The sequence below is a fragment of the Sander lucioperca genome, chromosome 8 (assembly GCF_008315115.2).
Source record: "Sander lucioperca isolate FBNREF2018 chromosome 8, SLUC_FBN_1.2, whole genome shotgun sequence".
In the NCBI taxonomy this organism is placed as follows: domain Eukaryota; kingdom Metazoa; phylum Chordata; class Actinopteri; order Perciformes; family Percidae; genus Sander; species Sander lucioperca.
The window spans coordinates 36,508,002-36,522,047 of record NC_050180.1 but is presented as its reverse complement, the minus strand read 5'-3'; the positions used below and the strand labels follow the sequence as shown (position 1 = coordinate 36,522,047).

The 14,046-nt window shown below is 39.2% G+C and overlaps 1 protein-coding gene across 7 annotated transcripts in view; it reads right to left on the bottom strand.

Annotated features, from left to right (window-relative positions):
- usp9 (ubiquitin specific peptidase 9) overlaps positions 1-14,046 on the bottom strand; it is a 53,229-nt gene that overhangs the window by 16,674 nt on the left and 22,509 nt on the right. For 5 of the 7 annotated variants that reach the window (XM_031282542.2, XM_031282714.2, XM_031282625.2 and 2 more), the window contains exons 7-22: positions 13,824-13,939; positions 13,473-13,724; positions 13,222-13,357; positions 12,982-13,134; positions 11,165-11,269; positions 10,771-10,977; positions 10,530-10,666; positions 9,179-9,223; positions 6,679-6,812; positions 6,464-6,554; positions 4,321-4,434; positions 3,985-4,213; positions 1,433-1,528; positions 1,051-1,262; positions 532-772; positions 125-274 (exon numbers count right to left, since the gene is read on the bottom strand). In XM_031282542.2, the coding sequence (XP_031138402.1) occupies positions 125-274; positions 532-772; positions 1,051-1,262; positions 1,433-1,528; positions 3,985-4,213; positions 4,321-4,434; positions 6,464-6,554; positions 6,679-6,812; positions 9,179-9,223; positions 10,530-10,666; positions 10,771-10,977; positions 11,165-11,269; positions 12,982-13,134; positions 13,222-13,357; positions 13,473-13,724; positions 13,824-13,939 (2,418 nt within the window). The remainder of the gene's footprint in view (positions 1-124; positions 275-531; positions 773-1,050; positions 1,263-1,432; positions 1,529-3,984; positions 4,214-4,320; positions 4,435-6,463; positions 6,555-6,678; positions 6,813-9,178; positions 9,224-10,529; positions 10,667-10,770; positions 10,978-11,164; positions 11,270-12,981; positions 13,135-13,221; positions 13,358-13,472; positions 13,725-13,823; positions 13,940-14,046) is intronic. The other 2 variants (XM_031282797.2, XM_031282884.2) reach the window with 1 other exon arrangement.

Here is a 14,046-nt window from a genome sequence, read left to right as displayed (position 1 = left end):
CATCTGTAATCAATTTAATCAAAACATCACTCATCCCTTATCGTGGTAAAGTAAAGTAGTTGGAGGCAACATTGAACTCTGCTCAGTTTAAACCGTTAATACAGTATCTGTGCTGGAAACTCACCACACCAGGAAGACAGCTCTCCACCTCAGGGTTAGGCCCATCGCTGTAGTGGTTGCCGTGGTTACCCGGAGAGCCAGTGGATGAGTCAGAAGAGCTGTCTGGGCTTGAAGGCATGTTGGCACTCACCTGGGTCAGCTTGGCCGTGATCAGCTATACAAAGGAAATTAGTGATTTAATGATCTAAAAACTAACCGTGGTCTACATCAGTTCAACACCCAGTTTGGCTTCAAAATAAGTGTTTTTGACGTGGACACAATGGTTGGGATCACTCATTTTAATGAACAGTAAAAAATAAAAGTGCCTATTATATGTATGCACATACAAAAGCACAGAGAAAGCGGCACAGCACCTTTATTGAAAAAAAATGTCCTTTTATGAAAAAGAACAACACCAGTCCACATTCTCACCGTTTTGTCCTTCAAATTGAGCTGTCCAATCAGCTTCCTGTCGTCAGCTGGATCAACTACCTCCCCACCAATGAAGAGCTCAATCTTGGTATGTGCAGCATTAGCTTTGATCCTGTTGAGGATGCCACGCCGAACCGAGCCGATTGTATCATTAGTGTGTGACCAGATATCCAAGTCATCTACCTGACGCCCCTGGTTGGGGAAACGGACGATTAATGTGATATGCTTCCCACGGAAAGCTCTGAAAGAGAAAGGGAAGAAAGAAGTTTAAGTGAAACAGTAGACAAGACATGGCATGCCACAATAGATGTGAATATAGCAAAATAGACTCTTGAATTGTTCTGGAGCATACACACTCAAGAGGGAAAACAGAGGTACTCCGTTATGTTAGGCAACAATTTATAACATTTTGAGAAAGGTGATTTAGGAATTTTATTGTGTGACCCGTATACAATCATACTGCAGTCTCTGGGTTGACGATAATGTTGATTTTGCACAACAATGTAGCTATGACTGTACCTTGACATAGGCAGTATAGTCCTCTCCTCGTGGTAGTCACTGTCACACTCATTGATGTACTCCTTGAGCACAGTGAGAACTCGCACCATGCGGATAGCCTCCTGACGAGCGCAGTTGATGCTGTCTTTGTCTCCATCCAACACGCACAGGGTGTCATAGGACGCCTTCAGACGGTCAAAACATGACTGGATGAAATCTTCATGAATTTCAACCTAAAGGACAAGGAAACGGGCACATCCATGAAGACTGGTAACATTTCATTACAAACAAATAATTCAAAATGGTTTGAACTGATTTCTTCACAGGACAACGAATAAGCCTAGATTAGAAAAACTAAAACTAAAAAACAGAGATAAGCACTAAATGAAATAGAACAGTGTACCTGATTGACTTGCAGTTTTGGTCCGAGGTTGGTGTAGATCTCTTTCAGCAGGTCTATAGCTCGGCTGGCGATGTCATCACTTCCTTGAATTACCACCTGGGAGCGAGGAGAATATGGAACAAAATCTCAAAGCTGAACGTCTGACTACATGTTTTTGGAGGTCTGAAGCACTACATTAAAGAGGAGCCTCATTATTGACCACTCGAAACACAAGAGGGGGTAAGGCGCAATGCACTACAGGACTGCGTTTTTTTTATCTTGCAATATAGTGGCAAACAGAGAAAACCCAGCAGAATAGGTCCTTGCGGAAGAGAGGATCTCAAGAAAAGTGTTGCCAGTACCATTTATACTTGTGCCCACTTCAAGTCCTCTTTTGTTGATTTAATTCTTACCTCAAGGCTACAATGACCAGTATTTAGTAGTGACAAACTGCAGAGCATCTTTTGCTCACATGTGCACCAAAATTAGGACCAATTTATCAAAGCTTTTAAGGTTATCTCAGAGCAGAGTGTGGATGTAATGTGAGCCTAACCAACATATTAGATGAAGTATGTATTCTTGGAAAAGGTTGGTTTTCAAGCAATTTTTGAAGACATAAATGGATTCTGCTGAGTAAATCACGTTGGGTCAGCAGCAGGGTGGGAAATTAGCACCCGCCATCAGCCAATGGCGGGTACTTTTTCAAAGTGGCGGGTGACTTTGCCTTGTATACCAGCCACAGTGGCTGGTGGATTGTAAAACATTCCTTGTAACGGATTGGACAGCTTTTGTCAAAGAATGCTGTTGCTAAGAAACAATGCACAATGCTTATAGGAGTCGCGTTACGTTACTGCTAATGAATGCCCAACATTTTCGGATGTTGCTGCTTCATAATAAAAACAAACATTCAAATACCAAAATAACTGAGGACTTCTATTGTGAAGAACTTATAGGAAATGAAACCGTTCACAGCCGGGGCTTTGACCACGCATATGTCCATCAACTCCAGACTTTTGTCAAGTAGTTTTCAGCGATCGTCCGTGACACCATGTAGCTGAGCTGAGGTACAGACGAAATGAAAATTATCGGTTAAAAACATGTGGTGACATATCTCCGGTGTTAAGAGGCCCGCCGCAGGGTCAGCATTAGCTATGAATGTACAAACTGGTGAGGGCGAAGTAAAGAAAAAGAGAAGGTAGCCTACTTTTTGAACAAGTGGCGCATTGACAAAACGTACAGCGAAAGACCATGCAAAACATTTCAGACCGTCCTGCCAGCCTGTATTAAACATCAATGTACGCTGTAACGATTTTTCAGTCGCTGAAAGCTGCTGCTGCTTTAATCCTGTCGGCTCTCTGCTGCTCAGTTACACACCCACACATCTACACACACACCCACACATCTACACACCCACACCCACAGGATGCAGGAAAAAACGGAGATGAGACGTACACGATGACCTAAATTGAGGACAGCTACGGTCGTTATTGTAAGTGCAATGATAAGTTAAAGTCCAATAAGTACTTTATTAAACCGTATGAATGTGTGTCCCAGACCAGGTTAGGAAATTAACTAACAATGTAAAGATCAACAAGCCACTGACAGAAATGTTCAAATTTGATTCATTCAATAAATTATAATTTTTTGTCTTAAATACACCAGCCATTTTCATATTATACCAACATTTGCAGCATCCTGAGCCTTTTTGGAAAGGTTACTAGGAAAACTCAGCCCAGCGTAATTTTATTCTCCCCAAAACAAGTTTCCTTTTTATTTTTAAAGAACTATACAAAAAAGCAACTTTCACTGTCTCTCGCAACTTCATTGCAACAAAAATACAAAAGACATCGCAACTTTTATCGCAATTTTTTACAAAAGCTCCCGCAAATATCAGGCATTTTGGGCCGCAACAATCTCAAAAAAAGGCCGCGAAATCCTGGAGGGACTGTTTGACTGGAGATGAGTCAATATTTGTTTTGTTCATTAAACATGTAGGCCTACAATTACTGTAGAATATGACCAAACACAATTGTACCATGGTCTCGCAGGCTTTTTTTCACATCACTTTTTATTTGCCTATATTAATAACATATGTATTAATAATAAAAAATAATGTATTGAAGCAATTCAAAATATGCTAGTGCACTTTTTATAAATTTGAATTCCGGAAAAAGTGACTAGTAAAAAATATAAGTGGCTGGTAAAATTGGGCATCCACCAGCCATAGTGGCTTAAAGTTAATTTCCCACCCTAGTCAGCAGGACTACAAAGTGCAGCTGGTCATGCAGTCAGAACTAAAGCCTACACATATCACAAATGTGTTTTCCAACAAGATGTATTGCTCTCCCTCTCAGACAGAGATTTAACTGATGCTTAAGAGAACTAAATGGAGATCTCTTTACCAATTTTCAAGGTATCTCATTTTGTTTCTTAAAGCTATTATATAAGTTTATAGCATTAAAAAGATAGAAATAAGGGTAAACGAGTTTAAAGGCACTTTAAACTATGTGACTCCATTCCCAATAAAACAAATACATCTGTTTGTGTCTGCCTGTTGTAACAAATCTCCTCACCCTCCAGAGGTAGTCCAAGCCTATTAGTTCCAGGTCATCCATCATGTAGGCCCTGCGCTTTGCCACCAGCTTGCCTTCCCTGCAGTTGACAGCCTTAAAGAACCTCTCAAAGCATTTCATGCCATTCTCTGTCAGCAGAGATGGGTCCAACTGCAGAACGTTGTTCTCAAAGAAGTCCTTATTGATGTCTGGGTCCAGGTCTGGTTCATCACCCATCAGCTTGGAGTACCTATTGGGTGGCAGTAAAGACAGCATTAAAAACAGACGCTTGCTGATTAATAAACGTAAGGGAATTCATTTAAGCCGAAGGCAAGAAGGGATCAAATCAAACTGTACCATTTGAAGCAGGCCTCACGGTCACACAGAAACACTGCGTTCTCAGCCAGACACTTCCAGATCTGCTTGGCCTGAGGGGCACATAGCCACAGCTGGCCATCTTTTAGCAGGAACCTGGCAAAAAAACAAGAAAAATCAATAGGACATTGGTGGCCTGAAGGTTAGAGAAATGTGCTTGTGAAGGTCATGTAGTTCATTCCAGGGCGATGCAGGGCTTGAATCAGCCATATTTTTATATATATATATATATATATATATATATGGCTGAAAAAAAAAAAAAAATATGGCTGATATATATAACTAACAGGACTGCAGCAAACTATTGCTCAAATGCAACAGTGTTTTTTTTTTTTTTTTTTTTTTTTTTTTTTAAATCATCTTATATTGATTTACAACATTCTCTGTACTTTTGGTGAATTAAGGCCTTCATACCAGAGACGTTTTTTTCGTGCGATTAATTCGCACGTCAATATATTTTTTCGAACTGTTGTTTTTGTCATGAGTACTTTCACACAGAACATGCATATTACGTGGCGATAAGGCGACAATTTTGTTTTTGAAATAAAGTCGTTTTTCCGAGCTTTCGCAACGCGAATAAAGACATCAACCGATCACGTTGTGTTGTTTATATATGAGGAACATAATACAGCAACACAGAGGCTGCTGTCCGAACCACAGACTGTACAGACGGCAAACTTTATTACTTCTTTCAACCATGACAAAGATCGCGTTTACCAGAGACACTTTTTCCGTTCTTACCTTTCACAATAAAAACTCTAGACATATGCTAGAGGGAATTAAATTCATTGAGTATTTCGCTAAAAGGAAACTCAATAAATAGCTTACAGTAGCTTAGTGCTAGCTTTTCCTGTTTCGGGGGGAGACAGGACTGGAGTCTCCGGAGCTAACCCCGTCACCTCACTCAGCAGCGGGGAAACGAGACACAGTACACCTCCGGTGGTTTTGAGGAGCTGCAACATGTAGATGTGTGCTCAAACTGCAGACTTTAGCTACTGTACAATCACTTGATATCTTTACTGCTAAACGTCAATTCTGCTCTGCTCCGATCTCTCTCTCGCTCGTCTAGTCACATTGCATCTCCCATTACTTTCTCGCTCTTCAGCAGCTGTCCCACCGACATGGCAGATGAGCTGGCGAGAATATCCAAAACTCATTGAAAACTTGCGAATTCGCATCGCTGCCAGCATGAATAGTTTTGATGCGAAATATTCACAGGCGATTATTTCGCATTTTCGCATCGCTTATACGTCACGCTCCTGGGGTGTAATGGCCTTTAGAGCTACTTTTATAAAACTGATCATTAATGCAGCTGATCTGAGCCACATTGAGAGATTTGGCCACCACTTTACTCAACGTACAGCAATTTTTAAAGGCAGAATATGCTTGATGATTAAGATTTCTCCATTTAGCAAAAAGGTGACAAGATCCAAAACTAAAATCAGGTAATGACGTCCGAGGGCATTGACCCCCGAAAGAAAATCTGAGTGATTTTAAAAACACAAATGAAGCCTTTTGGAGAGTTTTAAGATTAGAATACAACGATAAATACTTTTTATTGCAAGTAAAGCTAATAAAAAAAAGCTAATTTTAATTACTTCAGATATATTTTATATACCATTTTACATAATGCTGGGTAGCTTTTGAATTTCCCCCTGGGGACCAATAAAGCTTATTGATATAATAAGAATTTACTGATTGATTGTTTTGTATTGTTTTCTGAATCTGCAAACTTAGTAACTAAAGCAGTCAGATAAATGTAGTGCAATAGAAGTATAAGTAGCAGAAAATAGAAATACTCAAGTAAAAGTACCTCAAATTTGTACTTACAGTACTTGAGTAAATGTAATTAGTTAGCTTATGCTAGATACTTTAGCTAACATTACATATCAGGAATGGATGACCTGGTTGACACTAAAAATAGCGACGAATAGCAGGTATGATTTTTTTTCCTTCATGCCTAGTTGCAGTCTCAGCTTTTATTCCAATGTTTTTATCAGCCCCTTGGTGCTTCTTTGTACAGCACTTTGGTCAGCGTAATCTGTGTTTAAATGTGCTCTAGAAATACATTTTACTTACTTTACTAAAATGTATATTCATTTTAATGTGAGATGTGATGTTGTACCTCAGGAAGTTGAGTCGTTCCTGCACTTCCTGTACATGGCTGTAGCGGCTTCCTGGTCTGACCGTCTGGGGGTCAAACTCAGCTTGTTCTTCTGTAAAAGCACACATACGACTAGTCAGGCTGCAGACAGTGCAGATCCCTGATCCAACTGCTGTACCTATGAAAATAAAATGTCCGACTAACACAGGGTGCCATTTCTGGCCCCAACAACATACCTTTGGAGAACTGCCTCATGGTCTCCATGTAGGCCGAGAGGTTCTCAGCCACCAGCGTGACCAGAGCATGGTTGTGCTGTAGTTGGTTGATCAGGTCATGGCGGTAAAACACATGAGGACTTCTCTGGGTTTGACTAAAGAGAGAACAGCAGGAGGAGTGGAGGTTGTAAGGGGGACAAAAACAGAAATCCACTGAGGAAGCAAGGGAGAGTATCAAACTAAGTGAGAATTAATCTGACATGATGTACTTTTAGTAACACAATTTCTGATTGAAAAAACATAGCATGACTTTCTCATTGTTTCTATCAGGGACATAAAGAAAGCAGCGTTGGGTGTATGTGTGTGTGTGTCATAGAATAACCAGCAGAAGGAGTCATATCAATAAAGGTCATTTCCTGCCTTGTTTTCCACATAAACAATGTGTTTGGCTTCAAAACTAAACTCAAGAACCAAATGAGCCTGACACCCATGATTCAGTTTTGATAGCCAACATACTAAAAAGAGCCACATTGGAATCTGTAACACATTAAAATCAGTTTGAATTACCAATGCCAAATTATTGTTAAAAAAGGAGCTGGCTCAGATTTAATACAATTCTACAGATACATTATTATTAATCTGCAGTGGCTAGAGTACACTGAATAGAAAAACTACTATCTACACTAACACATTCCAGTGTTACTACATTTCTCAAGTAAAATATATATCTGCATATCAGATGCAGGGAAACAATATTAGCATACATTTAAATGGGTTCAAGGCATGAAATACCCCTGATATTGTGCATTAAGTGATTTGTGCTGACAGGAGCATCAGGAGAAATGGGGCTCCATCTCAAAGGACCTTTCATTTAGATGTACAACTATCAAGATTAAAGGACTATTCTGTGTATGCATTATGGCCTGTGTTCAGTACTGAGAAACTGCACAGAAATTCCATTCAAGGGCCTCATTATGCATACATAAGATGTCTGCTTTTTTGTAATTTGCTTGCATTCAGTAACCACCCCATATTTTTTTTATTTAACCTGAAACTGAATTCAATATTTATAAACAAATCATTACGTATAAAGATTTTTTTTAAATTATAGAATATCTAAAGAAAACAAAACAAATATCTGTCATTATGATTTTTATATAACGCATATACACTCACCGGCCACTTCTTTAGGTACACTTCAACAATTCGGTACAAAATAATAATGTTCAGTTTTGATTGACTGACTGAACTGGACTGCATTATATTGAGAGGTGTTCCTAATATTTTGTCCACCCCACGTACATACTAGAGGGGCAGAATATTAGAAACACCTTTTAATATAAAGCATTCCAGTACAACATCACCACCTACTATGACCTCAATAACAAATATAAAGTAGAATTATTACCTCTCTGACAGTGTCAACTAAAACTGAAAAATTATAAGCTTCATAAAAGTAGAATTTATTGCAGGGATGTTGTATTGGACCAGATTATACAAGTGTAGCTAATGAAGTGGCCGGTGACTGTGTATATATCTTTATTGGACGGCTTGGTTGAGTACTCGATTCTGATTGGTCAATTTTGCGGTCTGCTGTTTATGTACAACAGACCATTGCTAAGTATAACAGACCGTTGCCATCGACCGAGTTTTGATCATAGGCTCTGGCGGGCCATTTTAAAATCAATAAAATCGTTTTAAAATCAATATTTGTGCTCATACCGCTGATCAGCAGATCACAAAGGGAGATGGGGGACGGAGGAAACGTGGATCTCTAACAGTGCTAATGGCAACAGTGCAAAACGAAGCATTAGGTAGCTCCGTGGTTATCTCACTCACCGGGGCAACCTGGCTTCCGCCTGAGAGCCGTGCTAATCAGCAGTAGTTAACCTGTCCTGACTGGGACGCAGGCGTCATCAGTGTGTAACTTCTGTATGAGTAGCCGTGTAAAAAGCAGGATAATGTAGAGCAAGGCGATCATTATTGTGAATTGAACCCCTTCAGGCTGATTCAAGAACCCTCTGCATTGAGTCGGGGTCCTGCATCACCCGGTCAGGGTTGTAATTCACAATAATGACCGGCTCGCGCTACATTATCCCTTACATATTATGATTGTGACCACAGATTTTAGTCCTATTGATCAATGATTTATGTTTCTCTTTAGGCGTCTTAGAGCATCTGGGTTGCCAAGGTTGCAAACAGCAAGAGCAGAGAAGATATAATTTAATGTTCCCCAGACCCAACCAAAATCTAGAGCTCATTGCTTAGCCATTAGTCCGAATACAAGTATCTTGTCTCTTGTTTGACTGAACTACACATGTGCAGGACTTTGAATAGGAGATTAGATGAGGAATCAGTCATTTGAGATGAAACCCAAGAAAGAATTGCTTAAGCGGATTCATGACAGAGATTTACATTTTATATAGTATATATATATATACATCATAAAAATGTCAAAGAGAAAGTTAGACTTGACGTGAAACAGAAATAGGTAGAACCCTGAAATTAGCACTCAACTTACCCCACTAAGTTCGTTTGTATGTTAATTGGCATTTTCATTTTCTTTCTGAAAAACAATAGGCATGTATACTACATGTTTTCTACATTGACTAGAAAAAACACTACTTCAAATCAAAATAATTTACAATTAATTCTAAACAATATGAGTTAATATCATTCTTACAGTTCTTTCACAATTTACCATGGTAATGTTGAATTATTGCTTAAGTTAAATGTACAATATCTCCTTTTGAACTACTACATCTCCCTGACATCTTAAATTCCTTATAACATGATTCACTGACAGAACAAGGCCTGCATTATGTTGAACCTACGCTTCTTATCAACATATATAGCAAATAGGCCTTTTTCATTGAAGACATTTTTTACATGTCATAGTAGAAAAAGCACAGGTGTATCTGTTTTTTGTACCAATAACATTGTTAATGTTATTAGGAACAACTGTGCTTTTCCTAGTTCTACGAATCAAAATGTCTGCTGTGAAAAAGGCCTATGACTTTAAAAACATATTCATGTAAACACAAACTAACTCTTAATATTTACTGAACATTTTTTGACAAGCTAGCTACCAGACTAGACAGATAACTAGCTAGTCAGCTGTAGACAGAAATGGGCATTTGTATTGGTTGATTAGGCACAAGCTTTTTAACATTCTCCAGCGCCATCTTTCAACTGCAGTTGCAGCATTAACTTTGTTGCAGTATAACAAAGCAAACAAAGTAAGTACCATTCAGCTCCTTTCAGTGTACTGAAAAAACATGAGCATCCCTTGCCTCAAACCATCCTAACTAGGGCTGAACGATATAAGAATCCAATTGTGATTCTTTTTTTTTTTTTTTTTTTTAACCTGTAATGCCTTGGAAAAATCTTGATTTAAGGGGCCCACACACAGTGGGACATGTTTTAAGAACAGACCAACAGTCAAAATCAGTTGGGAGCAAAATTTGTTTTACTGAGATATATTTAATAGCCCTGTTGGTCAGCACTGATGGTTAATTAGTGCACTAGGGTGAGTTGCAGGGGATAACTCTGATGTAATCTTGCAATGATGCAACACTAAACTGCAGGGCCCTTTACTATCTTGGGTACTAAGCAGAAGAGTTGACATGCCGCAGTTTGTGTGCAAACGTGAGGAGAATGACAGAAATGTCAGCTGGTCAAAATGAATGTTAAAATTAAGTGTATTGTTGCTTTTCTTATGAGTGTTCATGCATTATGTGTAAAATACATATGAATAATTCAGAATAAAATAATTGAAGACTATATTGAAAATAACACTTCTTACTTGCCGACCTTAGAATCATACTGTATATGTTCCTGTAATATAAAATAGATTTTTACCATGACCTTACCTAAGGTTTTGAGGGGCTTCTCCAAAGAGGCTACAGATTTCTCTTATTTGCTTCAGGGCAGGGATCACCCATTTGTCATTGGTTCGTAGCTCCTCTATGAAGCGATCTATCCACTGAATCTTCTGTGTGTCTCTGTCCTGTGAGTGAAAAATCAAACATCCTCAGTATTTTTTAAGTTAAATTAGCCCTCCCATCTGTTATTTTGCCTATAAAACCGTAAAACATATTCACCAACATGTACCTGTGAACAACTGTAATCTAATATTTTGATGTGAGCACTAAGAGCCTGGTCCATGATGTCTACAGGCACATCATCGCTGTGTGCCAGGTTCCACAGCAGGTTGAGGACCTTGTGGGCCATCACCCCATCCTTATCATCCTCAGCCAAGCGCCGGATAAGTTCCAGCAGTTTTTCACGCTGCTTCTTGCTGGCATTGGTCCAGCTTGACTGCACAAGAGGAACAACCAAGTCCAGAGGTTAAGGCAGGGCATACAAGAGCATGTTGTTGTGATGCAACAATTCAACTGTAATGTGATTAAGCAAGAACCGAATGAAAAGATACAGTAAATTCTATACAAAACCCCTTTACAATCTGTGATTAAGTGACTGATTAATTAATACAACTCTTACTAACCTTGAAACAGTCAAAAAGGTGATCGAGCTGCTCAGGTGAGAAGTCCCATGCCAGCTTGGCCAGGAGGTCATGGACATTCTTCACAATGGCCTCATGCTTACCAGCCTGCAGATACACAACAACCAGACTGTTGGGTTAACAAAATGCTTTTAACGTCCAACACCAGACGTCTCAGCAGTGGCTGGGATACGCTGCAGTTACAATGTGGACAAGTAGCAATTGACAGCCAGTACTTTTTGCAGCAGCCAACTTTTTGTTTGGGAGGAACAACTGCAGTTGTGTTTCAGTTACAGAAAAGAGAGCCATTATTTGTACTAGGGCTAGACCCAAATATTCAACTATTCGGATATTCATTTGTTGGGTATGTATTCGTATTTCAATTTTGGGATTCAGATATCCTTTTTTTTTTTTCTTCTTCAATACTGTAGAATAACAGAACCCATAATTGAATAACTTTTATTAAACCGAAAGACAAATGTTGGAGCACAGCGTTTCCATTTCCGCTCAGTGTGAGAGTCGACTCAGCAGTCCGCTAACATGCTCTCATTATCATTATTAGCTGCTCTGTTTCAAAAATGTGTGGGGCTAAAAAAAAGTTGAAGCTGAAATTCACCGGGGTATTCTGTCAGGATAAAGCTATGAGCAGAAGTCCGCTAGGCTAATTCATACAGTGTAAACACTGAATAACTGCAGCGCTATTCCGTCCATCTCGGCCAAAAATGAAGAAATGTCTGGCTGAGTCAAGTTATAACCTACCAGTCTGATGTGTATAAAGGTCTGATTGGTTATACCGTAGCAGCCTGGTTTTGTTTTAAGGCGATTTAATGAAGGTAAACACAGTGAACGTCTGCACTCTGGCAGTCCCATATTAACTAAATAGTTCCAAACGTTTTCCATTTAGCATTCCAGAAAACAACATTTGTCCTTACAGTGTAGCACAAACGACAGAACCACACACTTAAGGCATGATGTGTTAAAGTGATCATATTATGCTTTTTGGCTTGTGTTATATATCTTTTTTGTGCATGTTACAGGTTTACAAAGTGAAAAAGCCCAAAGTCCACCCCAAAGGGACTTACCATCTCCAACAGAAAACACTGTTCACAAACTGCTCCAAAAAAGCTCTATTGTAGTCCAGCCTTTACTTCGGTGACAAACACACGTTATAATGCTCGCCTAGCTGCTAGCGTGGCACGTCCTCATACTCTGCTTCTTAATGGCTAGTTGTCCTTACCTAGCTACTGCGCATGTGTGACTCCCAACAAAGATTGAACAGAAGTGAGATGTCTCACTCTGTAGCTAAAACAGAGAACTCAACACACAGGGTGAAAAGAGGAGCTGCAGCAATGTACAGTACAACAACAAAAAATTGTGTTTTTTGAAAATTAAACCATGTAAACCTATTCTGATACAACCTCTAAATACAATTATGAACCTAAAAATGAGATTAATATGAGCACTTTAAGTTGTATCACAATTACTCAAGTAACAGTGCTGTATTGTTGTATTCTGAAATCAAGGGTCTGTTGAAGGGTATATCCATGTTTGCCTGTTTAGTTCCAACTAAAATACACCAACACTCAAAATTAAATATGAGCATACTCAGACTATATAAGGAAAGTAATACTTTACATTTTTGTAATGTAGCATTAGGTAAATACTAAGAACTATAGAAAAACAAACATTTGCTGGCTTAGCTTGCTGTGTGTCATGTTATTAGAAATTACTACATGAGTGAATCTTTTGGTTCCGTCACGTTATAGACTAAACAATTATTCATGAGAATAATACTAAAAATATTGTTGGTTGCAGTGTACCTGTGCCGCCCAGATGTTGTCCAGATCCTGCATTGTAAGAGCTTTTTCTTTGATAACGAAGCGAAGGATCTTCTCCAGCTTCTCTACGTACTGCGGCTGGTGCAAACTGTCCCTCAGCACAATGGACAGGATGTGGTTCTGCTGGATCCACTCCTGACGTAGGACAAGAAGACAGAGTGAATCGGATTTTAGATACAGAAATATTTGATGCACAGTACCAAAGTCAAGAGCTGATCCTACCGCCATGCGCTCTGCAGTCAGCCACTCCTCCTCTTCAGGGTTATGCCGATGAGTGTAGTAGGACACACTGGAGATCACCTTGTTAACTTCATTTAGTGCATTCATTTTGCCGTTAAAAGAAGAAATTTGCAATAACCTGGTGATAAGAATTGAGAATTTACTTAACATTAAATCATATTGCACTCAAATTTGAAAGAAAATGCTTACTTTGGTGATAAGAACTGACAAAGACATGATCTTTTAAAACTCACCTAAGAATCATTTTTAATCTAAAAATCTCTAAATTCTTCACGGTCTCCTCCTGCCCTGGTACACGAGAAGCCAGATTCTTCAGAGACTTGATTATCATGGACAGTGCGTCGTTTTTGGCTTCATTCTTGGCCTCTTTCTTTAGCTCCTCATCTGTAAGATTCTCTAGAAACTGGGGAACCATTTCGATGACTGGAAGGAAGTACTTCTTTACCGTGTGTAATGTGAGGAACTCGTAACACTGGCCAAAAGGCCTGTAACGCAGAGAACACAAAATCAGCTCACACAAACTTGTAAGAACATTAGAGCACATAAAATGTTTAGGAAAGCCCATCGACATTATGTAGCCTCACTTGATAAGTGCAGCGATGATCTGGACGTTCAGTGCTTGGCCGCTCATGAAGCGATCGTGCAACATTTGAAACCCGTTTAACGTGCCAAATTTGTTTATTAAGTCCACCAACCAGCCCTGTGGATTATAAAAATAGAGAGAAAAACACATTGAAGAAGTTGCCTTTAATCTGTTGACTGAGGGATGGTTTCACAAATTGTGTTGAGATTTCAGGTTGGGATTAT